The sequence below is a fragment of the Filicampus tigris genome, chromosome 6 (genome assembly GCF_054856515.1).
Source record: "Filicampus tigris isolate MCC_2025a chromosome 6, RoL_Ftig_1.0, whole genome shotgun sequence".
Lineage (NCBI taxonomy): Eukaryota > Metazoa > Chordata > Actinopteri > Syngnathiformes > Syngnathidae > Filicampus > Filicampus tigris.
Window position 1 is genome coordinate 28541237 of NC_141222.1, and position 21921 is coordinate 28563157.

Here is a 21921-nt window from a genome sequence, read left to right on the forward strand (position 1 = left end):
TATGTATTACGTGACATTTCAAATATTCCGAAACCAAACGTACTAAAAGTTCGCGGCAAAAAGAGCAGCGGTCGAATCTCCCGCCTCGTTTTCAATGGCCGTTGCAAACGTAACATCCGGTGTCCAGGGGGCTGGGCCAATGAGCATGAAGCTGGAGCGGGTTGGACCAATCGGGGAGCGGCAGGCCGGCCGGAAACAGCTGCGGACACGCAGAGTATTTGGCGCTAAAGTTTGCTGTGTTTGCTGGCGTGCGGAAACCAGGAGAGAAGAAACGAGAAGCAGCTCGACGCCAGAAGAGAACACCTAACTTTACTTTTCCCACCTCTAGTCCACCGCCCAACGTCGCTCAGTAAAAGCCAGGTGAGTTTACAAACCCATTGAAAGTTACTGACATTTGCTTGTGTGTTTCTTTATCGACGCGGAAGTAAGTAAGTAAGTAAGCAAGCAAGCGCCTCTTGTTTGATTGTGTTCGGCCTTACAATGAACCCGTTCGCATCAAACTTATTTGCGTCTGATCGGCATTTGGTGTTGATTATTTGATCATGTTGCGCTTTGTCGTATCCTAGTGAACAGTAGTTCGGTTTTCTTTGGCACCGCTTATCAAATCTTTTCATCGGGCGCCAAGAAGCAAACTATTATTTAAAAAAAAAAAAAAAAATCTCCCGCGCTTTATATTTTTTTTTGTTTCAGTGCTAATCGTGACCATCGAGTTTTAACATTAGCCAACGCCGACTGTGTCAAAGTTTTGTCCCAAGATGTTTTTGTCTCGCATTAGTACGTTGGACTTGAATTGCTCCGGATCTGAAAAAGTCCCCCTTTGCTTTGTGTACGAAACAAGTCAACAAACCTAACCTTGAATTGGTCATTTGAATGCATCACACGATTTGTTGTTAAAGCTTCGGGGTACCACAGGAGCACATTTGCATTTGTGCACAGCAAGTCCGCTTCGACAAACTTTAACAGAGACAAGAAAACAACTCGTTTTTAACACGCAACAACTGGAATTCGAAAATGTGGTGCCTTTAAAATGACATGCCTGCATAATGGACGTGTCTAACTACTGACAAGTGAACACTATTTCGCCTCACAAAAGATATTAAATTAGACACTCGAGTTTGCACATAGTTTGAAATGTAACATGTCATCGGCAAACGAAATGACATTGGCTTATCATATTGAAAAAATATAATGATACAAATAATTCCAACAATAACATCTGTAAAAAGTACCAATTTCCCAAGGCCTCACAAATGTCCTACACACGCACTGTCCATGGAAGTCTAAACCTGAATGAGATTCATGTAAACTCAACCTGATTGAATCTAAATTGAAACTCGGTCTCAATCTGTTTGAAATATATGTAAAGCTCTTTTTGAACTTGATCAAACCACATTTAACACTCATTTCGCACAGTCTGATCTTGATCAATCCTTTTCTAAATGATAACCACGTGTGCATGCGGCCTGATTTCTTGAAGCTCACCCATGACCCCCCCCCCTCAAGGTTTGAAGATGCCAAGCACTCGCTCGCAGGCTCACACGCAGCCCGGCCTGCCCTTCCCCAGGCGCAAGTTCGCCAGGGCGGTGCCCAAGAAAAACCCGCCCGAGCCCGCCCAACCCGATGGGAAGAAGATGACGCCCGCCACGCTGTCGCCCGGACGACCAAGTGCCACTCCCACCCCGCCGTCGCCTTGTCGGCCAGCTGCGACGGCGCTTCCTGTGCCGCCGGCCACCCCGGCGAGACTTCCCCTCAGCCCGCGGAAACGCACGGGTGAGTCCACCTGAAGGACGCCTTGGTCAACGTAAGGCTGGGCGACTTGTCAAATCTAACAGCTTCATGCTTACACCTTCTACTGACATGGAAGCAGGAGCAATGGATAACACCAAAATATTTTGCTGCGTTCACAGCTAACAAAGGAGGGCTGAGTTTGAGCACCCCTGAACTAGGAGCAGCACAATGTCCATTGTTCATTAAAAAAAAATAATAATAATATTGATTAATTCCTTTATACAGTCCAAACCTGTGGAGCACTATTTCTTCTACTTAGAAAAAAAAAACAAAAACTGCAACTGACGTTTTTCCATTTTTCATTGAAGGTTAATCTGTCACTTACTTTCTTGCATTAGCACCACCAGCAAGGTCTCAAAACGATTTATCGATTCTCAAAATAGTTGGTAATTGATTTCATTTTTAGTTGTCGATTAATCGATTCAGTGTTGCCCCCATAGAGCCGACAAAGCAGTTGAATTGGCACAAATTTGTTCCCATGCTACCTGCGATCCTTGAAACTGGTTAACATACAGATAGCAACCCCAGTTTAACATCAAATTTCTTCATTTTTTAAAATGTTTTTTTTTATTTTTTTAAGGTGACGACAACGCACTCAACATGGACGCCGCTGTGTCGGCGGCGTCGCCCCCCAAGCAGAGCAAAGCGTCTCCGAGGATGGCGGCGGCATCTACGCGCCGTTTAGCCTTTGACGAAAACGCCGCCGTCCCGGCTGGCCGCAAGCCGACGGCGTCCTCCCCCGTCGCCGCCTCTTCGCAGAGTCGGCGGGAGTTGTTCTCCGCAAGCCCGGCGCCACCGAGCCCGGACAACAAGACGGAGGCGGCCGTGTCTCGACTCTTTGCCGGAAGTAAGTTTTGTTGCGCGTTTGTTGGCTCATTTTGCCAAACGTTAGCACACAAAGTTCTAAAAGTTGACTGTGAGCGCAGTCGACCGCGTTACGCCTTTTTTGCTTTTGCCTTCATATTTATTCACTTTATTGAAAGTCTGGCCCAACCCGATCTCAATTTGCCCCGACTCCGCTCCAAACTGCTTTGAACCTGATTGAAAATCATTCCAATCCATATCTAATCTAAATGCAGTCCAAACATGATGGGAATTCATTTGAAATGTAACTCACTCATTGGAAGTCTGAAGTCGACTGAAAGTCAGACTAAACCTTATCCAAAATCAGTCAGAGTTGGATCGAAACTCATTTCAAATAGTCTGAACCCGATCAAAACCTATTTTGAACACAGCGTAAACCGGATTTGAATTGAATCCAAATCTCACCTAAGCAAACGCTAACCTTGATCCACGCGGGTAGCCTGAGTCGGATCTCAACTTGTTTTGAAATGTAGTCCAAACCGGATCGAAAGCCGAACTAGTCGACTAGCAAAAAGGATGGTTTGTGGCGGCCCGGTTTTTACAGCGCACAAATGTGAAGGCAAACGGTTGTTGTGGCTGTATCGGCTCCTGTGTTTCGTCCGTGTAAAGGTTGCGAAAGGCCATCGAATCTGAATGAGAATTTCTTTTTTTCTTCTTTCCTTCCTCCTTCTTTCCTGGCAGAGGGCGGCCTGGCGAGCGCCAAGCAGGCGCTGCACACGGCGGCGCCCGAGCGGCTGCTGTGCCGAGAGGCGGAGCGCGCCGCCGTCCGGAGCTTCCTGGCCCAGACGGCCGCGCGCCGGCTGCCCGGCAGCCTTTACGTCTCCGGGGCGCCCGGGACGGGCAAGACGGCCTGCCTCCACTGGGTGCTGCGCCACATGAAGGTAAAGCTTCCCATGGCAAAAAAAAAACGGCCCCGAATTGGCGGGAGAAATCAAAGCCTTTTCAACAACCTTTTTGCGGAGAAAGGTGTTGTATCATACGGAAACGGATCGCATTCACTTGAGGAAAAAAAATCTTGTTTTTCGGAGTCATTTTTTGGGGGTCCCCGTTTTTTTGGTCTGCGTAAATTTTCTTTCCCGTTTTTGGGAGTACATTTTTCCCCCTGTTTTTTTGGAGTAAATTTCCCCCCCAGTTTTTCGGAGTCATTTTTTTGTTTTTCTGAATATTTTTTTTTCTCCCTGTCATAACAGAGCAAATAAATTACACATTCATTCCTTTATTGATAGAGCAAGCTCGTAAACAAACATGGCCGACATATTTAGTTGAATCAATTTTATTTTGATATAGGTTTAATACACTGCTTACGAGCTTGCGCCATCAATAAAGGAATGAATGTGTAACTTATTTGCGCTCTAATCACAGAGAAAAAATGACTCACAAAAACAGAAAAGAATGAATGCGAAAAACTGAAAATTATTCCATAAAACTGGGGGGGGGGTTACATTGTCCCCGCCACCCCCCCGCAGCAAAATAATTACTCAGAAAAACATTTCCTCAAGTGAATGCAATACACTTCTGTAGTACCAGGAGTCGCCTGAAGATGTTTTGTGTGTGTGTGCGAGACCAAAAATGTGGCCCTTTTGGCCAGGATAACGCATGCATGGGGAAGTTGTAATGTGGCCCGCGCGGGACCGCCTGACTTGGTGTCGTGGTTTTGTGCTTTAGGAGGAGTTGTCGGCGGTGCAGACGCTGGCGGTCAACTGCATGAGCCTGCGCAGCTCGCGCGGCCTTTTCCCGCTTTTAGCCAACAAGCTGAACGTGTCCGCTGGCCGCAAAGGTCTGCAGAGACACCTGACCGGGCCCGGACCCGCCATGTGAGTACTCAAAACCTGTGACCAATTGATGTCTTTTTTCAACTACAATGTTTTCCGAAGCTTGGAGCCGATATTTACTTGAGTAAAATCTTAGAATTGAATGTGGGGAAAAAATGAAAAGTCTATTTTCATTCAAAGATTGTTTCAATAGCTATCTTTGATCCTTGAGTACCGATTCTTTTCTTGTAAAATTAAACTGTTGAACGTTACAACTAATATGGCGTTTGAATTAGCAAAGTGCGCAGATGATTTCTCCAGGGGCCGTCGAGCAACTTTTAAAAGTAAAACTACACCAAAGTAGGGCTGCTCGATATATATATATATTTTTTTCTTTCTTTTTTGGGGGGGAGGAAAAGAATATTAACCATGATTATTTTGGTAATAATTGAAATCGGCCCTCGTTTTGACACGATGAGATGGTGGGAAATCGGAATGATGTTCCTCCGCCCCCTTCGACATAGTTGCCGGTGCCACTTCTTCACTCCCCATGACAAATGTTGTCGTCGTTGTCGTTCAGCTTGTTGGTTCTGGACGAGTTGGACCAGCTGGACAGCAAAACGCAGGACGTCCTGTACACCATCTTCGAGTGGCCGCACCTGCCCAAATCCAGACTTTGTCTCGTCGGTACGAACGCCGCCGCCGTCCGCTCCCGCCCTGCTCCCCAATCGACGCGGCAAGAATTTAAGGCACTCTCTAAAATTGCCCTTCTGTGGCGTAGGAATCGCCAACGCCTTGGACCTGACCGACCGGATCCTGCCCCGCCTTCAGGCCAGGCCTCGCTGTCGCCCCCTGCTGCTCAACTTCCCGCCGTACAGCCGAGAGCAGCTCGGCGCCATCGTGCAAGATCGACTGTCGCAGGTGCGGCCGCGCCCGTGCGCCGGCGCGCTGGAACCTGTGTGTCTACCGTGTTTCTTTTCTTGTTGTCAGGCATGCGCAGACGGCGCCTTGCAGGCGGCAGCCGTGCAGTTTTGCGCTCGGAAAATCTCGGCGGTGTCGGGAGACGCCAGGAAGGCTTTGGACATCTGCAGGTCCGTCCCGGTGGACGCGCTGGGAATCCGTCGATTTGATTGATCGATCGATTGATTGGATCGCTGGTGTGTTGTTGGCAGGCGGGCGATCGAGATGGCCGAGTCGGAACGCGGGATGAAGGCGGACGAGCACGCCCACGCAGGTCCGCGCCGTCGTCGGCACTTTGCGTTGCGTGTCTTCGTAGTGAGTGTGCCTTTTGTGGATGTGTGTGTGTGTTTGTATTGACCGTGTCTTTTGGTTGTTTGTGTTCAGTGTGTGTTGACTGCTTTTCATGTGCGTGTTAGTTAGGAATGTGCAATGAATCGAAATTCAATTAAGATTGTTACACTCCACGGTTACAAAATTGGTATCATCGTAAAAAAAGATGAATATGCATTTATGTCCAGCACCCTGTTTACACAAGGAAATCATACTTGAATTTATATATTTGCAACTTATTTTTTATTTTTATTTTATAATAACTAATGGTATGATTTTTTTGGGGGGGGGTCCAAAAAGAACTTGCATAATTAGTGTTTCAAAGAAATGTATTTGTCTTCACATTTTTGGTTTACCGTATTTTCCGGGCTATAAGTCGCAGGGTTTTTTTTTTTTTTTTCCATAGTTTGGCCGGGGGTGCGACTTTTACTCTGGAGCGACTTGTGTGAAATTATTAACACATTACTGTCATGGATTGTTAGTGCTGACTTGTGACTTTTGTTTTGCCTCCCTCTGCAGTCGCTTTAGCGTTAAAACATCATAAATACAAGTCAGCACTAACAAGCCATGACAATGACTTCTATATCATTTCACCTGTTATTGTAACCAACATAAAGAAACATAAGATACACAGTGTGTTGACTGTGTTTTCAGGGTTTTGTTTGTGTGTATTCCGGGTGTGGCGTGCGCTCGCGTTCAGGGTGTTTTGCGTGCGCGTTGACTGCGTTTTGTAATGATTGTTCATGGCGCGTTAAGGATGTCCATCGAGGGTAGGTGGTGCGTTCAAGTGGCGCGTTGGTGTTTCCGTCCAAGTCGTGTCGCTGACGTGGAGCTTGTGATTTCAGAGCGGTCGGCCGGCGTCCCCCAGGTGGCGCGCGTCCTGTCCGAGGTGTACGGCGAGCGCGCGGCGTCGTGCGCCGGCGAAAGTTTCCCGCTGCAACAGAAACTTCTGGTGTGCTGCCTGCTGATGCTGTTGCGCGCCGGCAAGAGCAAGGAGGTGCCCCTGGGCAAGGTGACGACGACGACGACAGCGGCGGCGGCGACACCGGCGACCTTTTGCCGAGCCTTGGCGCCCTGACCTTTTTTGCTTGTTTCTTTGGCGCAGCTCCACGAGGTTCACAGCCAGCTGTGCGCTCGGCGCCAGGTGGGCGGCGTCAGCCAGTCGGAGTGTTTGTCGCTCTGTGCGCTGCTGGAGAGCCGCGGGGTCTTCGCTCTCAAGAAGGCCAAAGAAGCTCGACTCAGCAAGGTAACGGCCCGCTTTTGGCCGGGCGCCTACTGCAGCTCTCGGACGTATCGAATAACCTGGCCTGCGTCGGTGCATTTTTTTTTTTTTGTTTTGTTTGTTTGACACCCCCGCCCCGTCTGGAGTCACGGAGCCTCTCAAAGAACAAACGTCACTCTTTGCATCAATCATTCAGAGACGATGGTCTCCGTGTGGCGAATCGGGACTCGTTTCAATTTTCGTGGGTTTGACCAGTTTTTGAATAGCACATTACAAGAGCAAATGTATCGTTTCCGCGCCTGGCGTACGCCACACCTTGCGGCATGTTCGACATAAACGCTGTTAGGCGGGCTTCGTACAACAAATACAACAACTTTATTTCCACGGCTCATTGCATAACAGCGACAGCTTGAGCACTTGACGGAACAATAGCGATAATATAACAAGTGAAGAAAAATGAGCGAAAACCCAAATGAGAGCAGAAAAGTGTCGGTGTCACGGCGGCTCAAAAGCCAAAGAATGGAAATGTGTCTTCAAAGGGCTTTGGGGAAGGCGGCCCGGGTTTTTCCGCAGAGCTGGGCATGCGGCCTCCGTGACGGATGCCCGCTTTCTACGCGATAGATGGGGAAACTTCAACAAATAAAAATAGTCAATCTAAGCCAAGTCAGAAGCCTTTTTTTTCCCCCGTCTATGTAATCTGACTTTGTGTGTGTGTGTTTTCAGGTGTTCCTGAAGATCGACGAGAAGGCTGTTGAGAACGCTCTGAAGGATCGCACGCTCGTCGGAAGCATCCTGGCGGCGGGACTCCCGTGAGCGCTGCCCCCGCCAATTTGTTAGCTTTTTAAAGGTTATTCTCATTTTTACGGAGGATGTTGGACATTTTTTCTTTTTTTTAAGTCCACGTGTTTGTTGTCGTCAATAAACCGTGGTACTTTTTCAAAGTAGACATTTTTCCAATTTATTTTAAGCTGTCAAAATGCAGGCTGTGTCAGAAAAGCAGATGATGGATTTGTTGAAATGCTTTTCGTATTCATCTTCTTTACGATAACATGAAAATTCAGGAGGACAAATGTGAGCGCGTACTCGCGGCCGGTCGGTGACGCCGCGTTGCCGGGCACCAAAGTGGCAAGAAACAAAGCTGCCCAAATGCACGTTTTGTGCCAAGCGTCGAAACATTCTTTGCGGTTACAAACGTTGGTGCCGATTAGCGCTAGCTTCTGTTGCAAGCTAGTCATCAATCAAACATTTGAAATTCACGTCGGTTTTCTCAATTCAAGCGCCATTGTTGGTCCGGCTTATTCAAGACGCCTCGGTGTGAGCGTTTGCATAGTTTGTACGGCGGCGGCAGTTGACACACAAACCGGAGGTCGGCATTAGCACCCAAAAGATTTTCGCGCCGAATTCACCCTTACAATCGGTGCAAAATAACAATCATTGTATGAATTTGAACTAAAGGATCAACCATCGAGTGAGAGAAATAAAATGTAACATTTTCAAATGTGTCATGATACAATCAGTAGTCACCTCGATATTTGGATGATCATTACAAACAATAAAATTAAGAAATACATTTAGTTTTGCTTCATAATTTGACCTCATTACCAAATGAAAATTGGGCGATTTAGTGCAACAATGTTCCAAATTTCCCCTTGGGATGAAAATAGGTACAGTAAACAACACATTTTATATAGGAAAAATTTGTCGACGCAGTAACCTTGTGCTCCTTTTAAATAAAAGTGTTACTTGGTCACTAAAAAGAAAAATTGCGTAGCGCTACAGTGTTTCCCACTGACAGCAAACTCGTGTGGAATTGACCCCCCCACCCCCCTCTGTTTTTCAGAACTGGGCATTCCGTCTTGGGGACGGAACGATCCGTACCTTTTTAGCCGTCTGTCTTTGGGGGCGGCCATTTTGTCACTTGTGTCCCCTGAGAATGACATCGCGACTGCTCGGGTAAGGACCAATCGCGGCTCGGTTTCAGAAAACAGGCCAGCCGCGATTGGTCCTTACCCGAGCTGTTGTGATGTCATTTACAGTCGACAGACGGGACTAAATGGCCGCCCCCAAAGATTGCGAAAAACGGTGTAGGTAGGGAACTCATATTTCATATTAATCATATTGCCTCGTTTCGACTGAAGTGCTTGCATAGAACGCATTCTTGGGAAAACAATTTGGGCTTTGGGTTGACTCCCCCTTCAACATTTCAAAGATGGGTTTGGCTTTTAAAGTAGGGTCCCTGTTTCAAATAGGGTTTTAAATTAGTGGTCGGCTTTCCGACTAGGGGTTCAATTGAGGCCTGTCGTTTCAGATTAAAGTTAGCGTTTCAAAGAAGGGGCAGGGTTTCAAAGTTGGGTTACTTTTTCTAAGTAGGGTTTCAAACTAGGGGGAGGGTTTGAAATGACGGCCAGTGCTTCCAATGATTTTTTTTTTTTTTTAACGTATGATCATGATTTTGAAGTAGGGTTTCAAGGTAGGCTCGTGGGCATCCGCTGTCATAAAAACCCCGAGGCCACCCATTCTGACGCTTGCGTCAGCCCAAACACCAAAGCCAGAAAATGACGCGCTGTGCATGGAACCGAAATGGACCCAACGCATCCTTTCTGGAAGTCCGCTAGCTTCATGCTAAAACATCACGTCAAACGTCATAGCTGGGCTAACGAGACTAGCGTCGATTTCATGCGAACAAGCCTTGAGACAAGTGGTATTTGAACACAAATGGTGGAGCAACACGGTCAGACGGCGCTTAGGGTCGAAGAATACTCGAGCGCTACAGAAAACAAATCTTAAGGCTGCAGCTGAGTCTTCTTGGTGTGTCATCTTCAAAATGTGATTGGGCCCTCTAGTGCCCTCCAGTGGTCAGACCGCACAGAGCAGAAGGAACAGGACAATGCACATTGATTTCAAGTAAAATCATTGCAAAAAAAAAAAAAGCTTGGAGTCTTCACACTACAAAAAATGACCTAGCGGCAAACTCGGGTCAAATGCGCACCTCTGTTGGTCCGGAATACATTTTTTGTTACCATTTGGTAAGAATTTCTCATTCTGCCATCAAAATGGCACGCATAGGATTTGGATAGAAAACGTGTGGAATGTTGACGACGCGGAGTAGAAATGTGCTTTGGACGTTTTGTTGTGAGGATCCCTCCGAAGTTTGGGGGTTATTTTCTTCTTTCTTTAAGCGGCGCGGCCTGGCGTCTACCCGACGCGTGCGGAGAAGCAGCGCATGTACTCCGTCACCCAGCGCTCGTCCGCCGCCGTCATGGAGGAGGCGGTCAACTGACGCCGGCGTCGCAGCTTGTCCGGGTCGGCCGAGCGAGCGCGCCGGCCATCGGCGCTCGCCGGCCGCTTGTCGGGAGGACGCGGCGGCGACGGCGGCGTCTGGACGCTTGCGTCGCGACGCTCGCCCTGGAGGCGGGCGGCCGTTCACCGTTGTTTGTTTAGTCACATCCGTTCATGGCGTGTCGGGCCCGCCCGAGCGATATAAAAATGAATGTGTGCCCAAAAAAAAAAACAACCAAAAATTGCTATTGTCTTTTGGATTTTGTCATGTTTCAAAAAAAAAAAAAAAAAAAAAAAATCATTTGATTGCTCTATGGAAGTAAATCTGTGCCATCAGAGTTTGGATTTCCAACACTGCTTTATTTTTTTGCATCAAAATTCTGAATAACTGAATTTTTTACAGAATTGAAATTGAACAGGGAAAAGTAAATGTCACAAAATATTCAATCTAGAAAAAAAAAAAAAATCCAGTGTTTGGCTGCAAAAAAAATTCACTTGCAAAATACGGGCGTCCAATCGATCTGCGTCTCAATTCATCCAACGTCCAACCGATCGGGTTTTGCGCCGCTGGTCATGTGACTCCTATTTATTTATTTTTACACTGGATTGTTTGAGATGTCGAATTGTTCTACATGTTGAATTTCAACGCTCAAAAAATCCCGGTAGGAATTTTGATGCGAAAAAAAATTCAGTTAGAAATTTGAATTCAAAGTTCGATGGCACAGATTTACTTCCAATAGAGCGATCAAATGATTTTTTTGTATTGTTTTTTTTGTTGAAACATTATGACAAGATCAAACGACATTTTCTTTTTTGTCTGTAATTCATATTTTTGTTGTTTTAAGCACTAAGGGACCAGAAAAGAAAAATGACTCACAATTTACACTCGGCCCTGTATAACCATTGGCATTAAAGAAATTGAAACTCCAAACATTCTTCAAAAAAAAAAAAAGCTTATAAAGGTTCACCATACGCCCTCTACGAAAAAAATGGGGAGGAAAAAAAACTAAGCAAAAAAAACCCCTTGACGTGCCGCATATTGAAATCGGCATCGGTCGGGCCCGACGTTAGCTTAGCACTGGCTTTGCTGAGTCAAGAACTTACATTGTTGGGCGTTGCGGCTTTCCCGGCGTGCGCGTCTTCGCACCGGCGCCGCATGTTGTCTATGGCGCCCCCCGGTGGCGGTTGGCTCTTGGCCCGCTCCGGTTTGCGGTCGGTGGGCAACCCGTTGCTGTGGCAACCGTCCCGGCGGCGCCGGTGTCTCCTGCGTACCAGCGCCGGCTTTGCGGGATTCCCGTTGGAGTCCGGCGAGTCCGCCGGCCCGTCGTCCGTGTCCAGCTCGCGGGAGGCCGCGCTCGTGTTCGGAGGAGCCGAGACCGCGTTTTCTGTCGCAAATCCATACAACATTGACCGTTTGTCCGGATGCCGTTTTGTGACACTTCAAAAGAACAGCACATCACTTCCTGCTGGCGAGAGGCGTCTTAAATGAATCGACAACAAATCGGTCATCCAATTCATCAACAACTATTTCGCTAATCAAACCTCCATTTGTCCAAATGCTTTGATTTCAGGCTCTCTGATTTCTGCCGTCCTTCATGAAAGCAGACTGATTTTGTTTTTTTTCTCCCAAAAGACGACATTTGCAAAACATCTGCTTTTACTTCGGAGAACCGAACCAGTTATGCAAGAGAATCGGTTTCGAAAAGGTTGGCGAGGACAACATCAATCAGTCTCGTGATACTGCTTCCGTCTGTGCTTAGTTCGTTCGTCCTTTTGAAAAGACTTCTCGTCCTCGTCCGTTTTATTTGCACGCTTGGCTTGCCCATTAATGGGTGTTAAGTAGCATGCGCCAAAGCTATTGTATTTTCTTGAGGTGCTCCCAAAAAATAAAGTTCTCGTGTGGATAGTCGTAAAAAGTTGAAATGTTTGATATGAATATATTTGTCAAAAATATCCATTGAGAAAATCATAAAGAGTACAAAAGTTAATGAAACAAACATTTAGGCCCGCCGCCCCCCCCTCCCCAATGAAAAAAAATGACAACGGAGAGATGGAGGAACCGGAATCGCCCGAATTCAAACGAGGCCCAAAGCTAAGTCTTAACCGTAACGTTTCCAACTTGTCCTCGGCTCGACTTCCCACAGAAACGTTCCCCCCGCGCTTTGCAAGGCCACCTCGCTGCGTTCTCTCACCCGTCGGTGGCGCGGCGTCGGCACTTGCCGCCTCCGTCGCTTCCTGCTCCTCCAACAGCGGCCCGGCATCAGGACGCCCCCTCAGCGGGCTTGTCTCGTCAGCGGCGGGCAGCGGCGCCACCCGGTTGCATCCGGGCCGGGGTTCGGTGGCCCTGGGCGTGGACTGGCCGCTGGAGAGCACGGAGCCGCCGCGCAAGCCCTCCCAGAACCAGGGCTTGTGCGATTGCTCCACCAGCCGCCGGGTCAGGCGGTACCTGAGCGAGTCCTCGTAGCATTTGGAGAAGGTCTCCCACACGGGCTCCCGGAACTTCTTCATGTACTCTGTTCTGACTTTCTTGGTCACCATGGCGACGGGTGCGGCGCGGCTGCAACGATGCAAACGTGAGACGAAGAAACCTCTCAGTGTACGGTACGCGGTCAGAAAGATTTATAAACACACAGGGTCAGGGCTGCTGCTAACAATTGTTTTGATAATCGATTCATCTCTCGATGACTTTGTCCATCAATCAATTAATTCGATTTTCAAATAAATATGGTTTAATGTCCATCCCTTCATTCCAAAACGGGACATTATTTCAAATTGATAGTGCAAAAAACGCACAGGCATAAATTTTGATTCGGTTACTGGTTTGGTCTCTAACATGTCAGTAAATGCTGTAGTTAAAAAAAAAAAAAGAGGTAGGAGCGCTGTTTTTTCTTCTTAGATCCTTTGCAGTGGTTTACGGCATGCGGTCTAAGGTGACGTCACCTGCCAGGTACAATCAAGGCCACGCCCCCCGATTAGCCGAACTCAGCTAAGTGGATCTAGTACACGCGCTATCACGTGACCCGCCACCTGTCAGCTGTCAATGGAAACAACATCCATTATTGATTGTTTACCTGAGCTGGCCGCGGTATTAGGCAAACGATGGTGGTCTTTTTCAGGAGGACAAAACGTCCTTCATAAGCAGTGTTGAGGTCTTGAACGCTTTTGAATCGCTCAACGAACGAACCGTTCCCGCCCGCCGTTCAGCCGATTTGCAAATACTGTACAGCGATGCGCTTCAATGGCGACGACGACGACGACGGAAGCGAACTCAAACAGTTCCACTCACACAGAACTTCCTCGCCGGAAGGAGTTCCCGCTCCTTTGCGAACCTCTTGGGTCGCCTGAATGCCCCTAAAGTTGTAGCGGCATCGGTGCGGTTCGGTTCGGTTCGGTTCTGTTCAGACCCGCGAGGAGAGCAGTGGCATCTCAAGATAGCGTGAGTGGAGTAAGCAACTTCCGGTTTTGACCTTCAGCGTATGGGATGAAAGGATAGGACATGGGGCTTCCCAAATAAAACACACGAACCTTTATTAGGCCAAGGAACTAATTGATCCTTTGCAAAAAAATCTCACTACAAACCAAAATGTCACCAACTAAAGTAATCGTCTCATTTGAACCCAAAAAGCTCTTATTCAGGATGAAATGTGGGACTCAAGCCTTTGATTCTGTCAAGTGGAAAAGCATTTGAGTGTTCAACTTTTCATATTCAATTTGGATTCATTTTTGCAAGTCCTTGTAAATGAACTCTAAATGGTCTCTTAATGTGACACACCACAGATTAGAGTGCTGTTAACATCCCTGCCAAATTTGAATGATTAAAAAAACGTGTCTCGCTCGAATGGGGCTGAAAAATAATCATTAAAAAAGTCACTGTGAAGTGTAATAACAAATACGTACAGATATACAAGGAGACAGAGGAGATAGATCAGAAGATAAAGCATACATGCCTGAGTGTTGTTACATTATCTGTCTAAATTTTGCTCCACTGTTTGTGTTCAATATCTGTTAGAAGAACCAATTACGGCTCACCTGTTTTCTGAATCTGAGCCCTGAGCCACTGTGATGTCATTTTCAGTAGACAGGAAGTGGCAAAATGGCCGCTCCCGAGATGGCTAATAACGGGTCGCTTTGGCTGCTTAACTCTTATTCCACAAACGCGATATTCATCAGAATGCCGCGTTTCAACTAGTGCACCGGTGTCAAAGTCAGGGCCCGGGGGCCAGTTCCGGCCCGCGACATCTCTTTATGTGGCCCCCGAAAGGCAAATCATGTGGATTGACTTGATGTGTTTCTTTGAAATTGTCTTCACTGTTAACACAACATAAGAGATATTGCAAGTATTTTTTACAAATCCCTCCTTTGAAATACATTGAAAAACAGTTGAACAAACTATTTACTGGCTTCTGATTTCAAAACTAGCTATCCATCAATTTCTTGGGTATATGTGCAGACCACATAAGGCGATCATACATTTGTATGGGTTCACAGTCGTAACGGCCCTCCGAGGGACACCACGACTATGATGTGGCCCGGCCCGCGACAAAAATGAGTTTGACACCCCTGAACTAGTGGCATCCCTTTTTCCCCTGGCAAAGTGACTTTGGGATACAGCCTGCTAGCATGTTGCCCTGCTAGCACGTTGGCCTGCTAGAATCTGAACTGACTAAAAATTCCCGGTCCGCCACCCGTCTATCTGCCTTTTTGTCTGGCCGGAACAAATGGTAATCGCCTATGGGCCAGTTTTGCCTCTGATTTTAAACGGGCTTCCGTTGTCAGCGTGTCCGTCGAGCACGGATATCCTCGAGGGCCGCTTTCCCGCCTGTTTTCCATCCGTCCCTGCCGCAACGCACTGCAACAGACCAGATTGAAAGTGCGCACCAAATTGCTTTTTTGTGGCCGCAGAGAACCGCTTCGTGGTTGGAAGGACATGAACACGTATCTGTTCAATTGTGACTCACTTGCACTACGTGAAAAAAACAACAGAACTCAACATGCATCTATCAACTCGTAAGTCAAACGAACGAATGGAAGTAAAAATACAAAGTCAATCAAGTAAAACCTTCCATATTATACATCTCATCGGAATTTACATTGTCAGAAAGAATTTATCATTGCGGTCCAAAACGTCATTCAAAGTCTGTAACATTTTGGCACTTTCTTGACATTTGAAATGAACGTGTTGTCAACTCCAAATTGCAGCACGTACGGCGAAATCAAATTCTTCACTTTTAAGATCAGTCGATACTGTCTCTTCCACTGTGTCATGCGACACCAAATACGCACATTTCTGCTAAATGTAAATTGAAAACGTCATGATTATTTCTTCCGCTCGCAACGTTCTGATAAAGTGTCAAAGTTGAAGATGAGCAAATCGAAATATCCAAATTCGTTTCACTCAATGCATTGAAATACAACGCAAACGAAAGATTTGCACGCTTGAATATCATTTCGATTTGAAGGAAAAACAACGTATTGATACTTGAATTCATTCATTTATTTTGGGCAACACGTTCAGAAAACGTTGAAGTGGATGATGCATTGAGGGGAAAAAAAGGGCCCAACGATTAGAATCATGCGACTGCAACTATTTTGCCGTTTCTTATCATCATGTGGCTGTTTATGGATGGAGCGTGCTCACAAACGAGTGTTTGCCGCGTTCTGTCTCGTGCATTTCTCTGATGCAGGTGATGCACGTGAAGGTTACTGCGATCGAAGCCAAGCTGGATGAAGGTCTGCGTGCGAACAGCACCATCGTCATCATCATCACAGGACGAGTCAATCCGGTGGCAGAACGGTACGAGCACTCGCGTGCAGGCGCGCGCAGGCGCGCACACACTCGTTTTTCCGAAGTGAGAGGCTGACAAGCTCAAAACCAGAAGTGGGACATCATTCGATGAACAACCGTAGCAGCGGTCAATGGGGAAAGTGTACAGATCCACTAAGAAACAGGCTCAGAAAGCAATACAGGGAGCCCTCATTTTACGAACGAGTTCCATTCCTACACTGGCGATGTAACACGAATGTAAGCGTCTGTGGGATTTCACCTTTGATGAGGCTTCCCGGAATCGTACTTACTGCTGTAAGATGCGATTGGATAGTAAACAGCCCATCAGAAATAGCCATGCGAAACACTTTTTTACATGGTATTTCACATGACATACACACAAGACACATTTTTGTACATTACGCTTACGTAATTGTGCCATCGATCTAACGCCATACAAATCCACTTGTGCTCTCGTTGGCCGAGCTGGCGCTGGGAACCAGTCACCCACCCACCTCCACCTTTTTGGAGTGCCCAAAGCCTCCGAGTCAACTCGTATCTTTGAAACAATGCGTCTTATTGCAATACAGCTGCCGATGTGGCTGCGTTGCTTCGTTTTTCATTTGTTGTTACGAATGCTTCTGAAAAATCCGCGATGCACCCAGGGCGCAAAAGTAGCGAGGGATCACTGTATACCAAAATGGCAGCGAACGTTGGTTTCTTGGATATTTGAGTACAGAATTTTGCTAAAATAATGTATATTGGATGAAATCCTGCACGGGCAGTCCTATCACATTCAGCACTAGCAAACAAAACAAAACTTGTTTCCAGAATAAGGAGAAGTGCGTCTCAAATTACAACGCAGCTCTTTTGTGGATGGACAGGACCAGAACTAAAAGGACAGTTTCTCTTAATTCACCACTATAACTGCAATTAATAGCTACATCTTTCTTAAATGTCAACAGATTTCAATTGGTTGGCTATCATTTTACAAGAAATCTCTTTAATTTTGTTTGTCATTGATAGAAATCAAGTCTAGAAAACAGGCGCAACGGCAAAAGGCAAACCTCCGATGATGTCAATTTGACTATTTGTTTTGCGCTCATTCTGGATGACGTCATGTCAGGATCCCAATGGATGGATGCGCGCGCATCCCGGAAGTGCTGTGTGCGCGCCTAAGTGGGCTCGTTGCAACATGGCCACCGAGCTGCGAGTGACGACGCGCGAGAGGAAGGTAAAAGTTGAAAAAGATGCCCTGCGACTTTGTAACAAAGTGACGTTGACATCAGCCACTATGTTGTCACCCGTCGCTCGCGTTCGTCGATGACGACATCGAAAAGTTTAGAGAGTTTGGAGAGGTGTCAAGTAGACGTCGCCGGGCAACGATACAGTGGCACTTCCGGTATCAGCGGCTACTCAAAATAAAAGCGTATACACGTTTGTAGTCTTGCGAATGAACACAATCGCATATGAATTGTCTGCTCCTAAATCTATCTTTTATTTTGGGAACGACTGAAACAGACAACTTTGCTGAACATCGGATTGACAAGTGCCACTCAACTCAATGCCAGCCCCAGCAAATCATGTGCACCTCAATAAGACATTTACAAGCATCCGCTGTTAAATTAGAAAGCGATGTTCAGTTTTTTTTTTTGCCAATTTTCTGATGCATGTTACGGACCACGCCACTATCTAAATCATCATCCATTTATGTCTGTGCATTTACCTCACTGTCAATTGGAAGTCATACCCTAATTTTCAACAAATGGATGGTCATTTTGAAAAAAGTGTTGTTTTTCAATTTACTGTATTGAAAAAAAACAATCAACAGAGTATTATCCAAATAGTTGTTTGTTGCAGCCCTTCTGTCAACAGTTCCTCTTAATTTATGTGTGTATTTCCACGTCTTACTGAGTTGATAGGAAAGCCTGAATAGCAAATTGTTTGACAAACTAAATAATCGAATTGAATCCCAGTCCAAAGAATCAAATTTGAATCGATTGGTGAGGTTCCTAAGGATACCCAGCTTCTACTATATCCATCCATCCAGCATAAATGTCAATTTAGATTCATCCATCCATTCTCTGAAGTGGTAGTCCTCACGAGGGTCGCGGGCATGCTGGAGCCTCTCCCAGCTGATTCCGGGCAGGAGGCGAGCTAAACCCTGCACTGGTTGCCAGCCAATCGCAGGCCTCGCCTGGACTGTATAACACAACTTTTACCATTCTTGGTCCCTTGAAACTTACAACAATGAAGAGATGAAATAAGAGCGGGACATTGGAATACTTTGTCTTTTCATATTTCACTTTTTTTTAAATGGTCTGATGTTTTCGTTTTTTGGGTGGGCAGGGGGCATTTTTGTGGTGGGGAGTGTTTCTTATTATTTTTGTCTTATGTTGTCATGTGTTAATGTGGGGGAAAAATGGGCTGATTTTAAAATGGCTAATAATGGCAGGCTGATGAATCAATCGTCTGATTTTAAGTCGTAATTTCGGCTGACCCACGTACCGGCACACCAAGTGAACACATGACAGCAAAGCAAACAGTGGGAAAAAAAATAGCGTGGCAAGTACAAGGAATACTTTTTGCTTGGAAATGTCATGATCCCCCTTGAGTTAGTTTATTATAATTATGATAAACACAGCACAAAGATTTTAGGCAATAAAAATGTTTTATTTTTTCTTCAACAACTACAATGCAAATTTTAACAGTACAAAAAAATAAAATACTTCTACTACAACAACTGTTTCAGAACAAAAGTCGAGAGAGTCAAACCCGAAAAAGCAGCAATGTAACGAAAATACAAATATAACAATGTCAACGTGATAACTATTAATACCTTCCATTGCACAATATTTGAAAAATAAAGTCAGAAAGTGCAAATAGTGTAAACAATGCAATGTAAAAGAAAAAAAAAAAAAGGAAATTGGTGGAAGAGCAAAGTATCGACCCAGGACAATAGTATCGATCCGATCCAAGTACTTGCTTAGTATCGATATTATCGATATGTGGATCGATACGCCCACCCCTAGTGCTTGTAGTCGTGGTCACGCTGCGCCGACGAGTAGGAAATGGTTCCACATGTGTCCGTCTCTTCCCAGAAATGGAAGATCAACGGCCATGAGGCCCGAGATGGCGGCAGCAGTAACAGCGGTCAGCAGCAAGACGACAACAATCTGGTAGGAGGCGCGCAACTACGCTCACGTTCAACAATCATCACACCTTCAAGCTAACACGTGTCGGTCGGGCGCACGTGCGCAGGCAGTTCCTTTCCGGGGTGACGTCCGCGGCGGGATGCATCCGGGGAGGAAGGTGGTCATCGTGGCCATCGTGGACTCGCACCCTGACAAGTAAAAACGGGTGCCCTGAGCTTTCTTTTCTGTCTTCATTTCAAACCCTACCCAAGCCCAAATCCCAAACTGCATCCTTGTTTAAAAGCACAATTTGAAACCCCCACCCTGGCTTGAAACCCTAATGCGGTGCTGCTGCGTTTGCGTCAGGTTCTACGTGGCGCTGACGTGCGGGCGGGGCGTCCGGGGCGAGCCGCCGCCCGACGTGGCGCTGGAGATGTGCGTGCGCTTCGGCGGCCGGCGCCAAGTGCTGCGTCGGGCCTGCGTGGCCGGCGCGTGGAGCCGCGCCGACGGCGCCGTACCCTTCTTTCCATTCATCAAGGGGCAGCCCTTCAAGGTAAGCTTGGGGATATTCGGGCCGGGCCGCTGCGAGATGGCGCCAAAGGAAATAATAGGAAAGTAGGAAGTGGCGTCAGCGAGCTTCACTGTTTCCAGACAGTCTGCGGACTTGAAACAAGGGTCACGGTATCACATTTTCAGGTGAGGGTTTGAAGGCAACAGGAGGGTGGGCGGGGAGAAAGCGGCGTGAGTGTCGAGCTAGCGACGAGTGAGCGTGCCGCTGTCGAGCTAGCGACGAGTGAGCGTGCCGCTGCCGCCGCCGCCGCCGCCACCGCCGCCGCCGCCGCCGCCGCCGCCGCTGCAGTTGTTGTCTTGGCGTGGTCACGGTCAACAGTAACCATTCTGTTTTTCATCAAAAGAGTTGTCGGTAGCTCACCGCTTGGCCCGATCTTATGCCGCGCTCCCGTAATTCCACTTTGTCTTTTTTCTTCATCGTTGACGGTGAAATGGGCCCAAAAATCGACCGGCGTTGTTAATATATGTCGGGCCTTCCACCATCGTATCTTTCTCATTTGTCGACTGCTTCCCTTGACCGCTGAAGGTGGCCTCTGATTAGGTCCTCTTCTCACTTCGTCCCGTCTCTTCCATTTTCTCAGTGGTTCTTTTGGCCTACCCGCCTATGTTTCTTTCTTCTGATCGGATTTCCTGACCGTCTTTCAACATTTCGTCTTTTAATCGCTGACGAGATTGTCAAGTTCACCCAGTGATCGTTATCATCTCAGTGAATGACTTCTATTTTAGTTTTCGTCTGAATAAAAATATTCGTGACGAAATAAATAAAAAAACATTTGAGCCAACGATATTAACGCCGGTGTGGGTCTTATGTAAGTTTTCAAACCCTTGTTAGGGTTTCAACACAGTTAGCGGTTCAAGTTGGTGTTTCAAGCCTGGGTTCCATTTTCAAAAGGCACTCGTCGGGTTTCAAATGAAGGATTCAAACAAGGGGTCGGGTTTCAAACCTGGTTGAAACATTTCATGCAATGAACCCGCGCATCTTCACTCTTCTATGATGATTTTCTATTTCCTATTTGTGTTCAGGCCGAAGCAATAAAAGTTTGCTTGGCGCCATCTTGTGGCATTTGCGGTGAAGGAAGGAACGATGCTGACATGCGCTGAGGACTTTCATTTTGACCAATATAATCCTTTGACATGTGTCGACAACACACACGCGTGTGCGTGTCCAGATGGAAGTGGAGTGCGAGTCGGGCGGCTTTCGAGTCTTTGTGGACGCGCAGAAGCTTTTTGACTTCCAACACCGGGTGGCGCCGCTCCACCTGGTGGACACCCTGTGGATCAAAGGCAGCGTCGCCATCACCAAGCTGGGCTGAAGGGTGCTGCGTCCCTGCCAAGCGAGGGCATCGCCACGGCAACAGCTACACACACACACACACACGCACTTTTGATAAACCGATTAATCAGTAGATTAATTTTAAAAGAAAAATGATGACCATAACTTGGTTTTGGGTCCCTTAATGCTGTCAAGAACAAAGATAGAACATTTGATTGTTTTATAATGCTTTGTCTTTTGTTTAGTTTTTTTACAACAGAGACAAAAATAGCAAAATTCTGCTGAATTTATTTATATTTTGCTCCTAGATCGGGGGTTTCAACTTAATTATCTTTGTTGCAATGTGTTCGTGCGGGTGGGGGGGTGTGGCTGGGCGTGTGTTGCGTCATCGACCATTTTTTAATCATTTCATAAGAGGGAAAAATCAGCCAATGAAATCAGATGGGCGATTGGTCAGACCCAATTTTATTTTTATTTTTTTCTTCTAAAGTTATTGTACCTTTATACCAATGTAAAAGCGCTGACGTGGTCTGCTGATGTTTTGAATCCTACCCATGTACAACCTAGCAACCTGCTGGTCTTGCTGCTGAAAATGAGACCATCGCCGATTAAAGACGATATGCTGAATATAGCGTTGTCCCACGTGAGTGCTCGTATGTCATACTCGGACGTCACTATATTGTAAAATGAACATTATTGGAAGAATTGCTTCAGGTAAATTCCAGCCAAACAAATAGAATACACAAGTTCCTGATTCCAATGCATTTTAAATCTAGATTTGATGATGCTACATTTATTTGAGCTCATTGCTAAAGTTAAGATGGTGGGAGAGTTGAACGTATGAATTGCAGTCAACTCCTGCCTACTTGGGTTGGGCACTGCGTAGCCACCTTTCAGCCATCTTACGTTACCACTTGAGTTTTTTTTTTTCATGTCTGTGCTTTTTCCTGACCTTTTTTTTAAACAGTTTTTATTGAACATGTCAA

General features: G+C 46.5%; 3 protein-coding genes across 5 annotated transcripts; 2 read left to right on the forward strand and 1 right to left on the reverse strand.

Moving 5' to 3' along the window:
• The first annotated feature begins 165 nt into the window (after positions 1–165).
• Positions 166–7859, forward strand: cdc6 (cell division cycle 6 homolog (S. cerevisiae)). The gene is made up of 12 exons (XM_086032484.1): positions 166–360; positions 1504–1770; positions 2369–2635; positions 3334–3533; positions 4318–4466; positions 4984–5090; positions 5185–5324; positions 5394–5494; positions 5576–5637; positions 6539–6705; positions 6799–6939; positions 7639–7859. The coding sequence occupies exons 2-12, from the start codon at positions 1512–1514 to the stop codon at positions 7726–7728; spliced, it is 1683 nt and encodes a 560-aa protein (XP_085888610.1). The 5' UTR covers positions 166–360; positions 1504–1511; the 3' UTR covers positions 7729–7859.
• A 1095-nt stretch (positions 7860–8954) lies between these two features.
• On the reverse strand, positions 8955–13656 carry LOC147146620 (uncharacterized). 2 transcript variants are annotated; one of them, XM_086034726.1, is made up of 4 exons: positions 13481–13656; positions 12387–12751; positions 11299–11579; positions 8955–10320 (listed from the first exon to the last, which is right to left on the reverse strand). In XM_086034726.1, exons 2-4 carry the CDS (start codon positions 12730–12732, stop codon positions 10111–10113), a joined length of 837 nt encoding a protein of 278 aa, XP_085890852.1. In that variant the 5' UTR covers positions 12733–12751; positions 13481–13656; the 3' UTR covers positions 8955–10110. The 2 variants fall into 2 exon arrangements, with proteins under 2 accessions (XP_085890852.1, XP_085890853.1); XM_086034727.1 differs by having other exon boundaries at positions 13266–13656.
• Positions 13657–17092: 3436 nt separating this feature from the next.
• Positions 17093–21562, forward strand: LOC147146621 (galectin-related protein-like). 2 transcript variants are annotated; one of them, XM_086033374.1, is made up of 5 exons: positions 17093–17192; positions 19060–19137; positions 19220–19318; positions 19459–19645; positions 20832–21562. In XM_086033374.1, the coding sequence occupies exons 2-5, from the start codon at positions 19079–19081 to the stop codon at positions 20973–20975; spliced, it is 489 nt and encodes a 162-aa protein (XP_085889500.1). In that variant the 5' UTR covers positions 17093–17192; positions 19060–19078; the 3' UTR covers positions 20976–21562. The 2 variants fall into 2 exon arrangements, with proteins under 2 accessions (XP_085889500.1, XP_085889499.1); XM_086033373.1 differs by having other exon boundaries at positions 17125–17192; positions 19220–19308.
• The last annotated feature ends 359 nt before the right edge of the window (positions 21563–21921 follow it).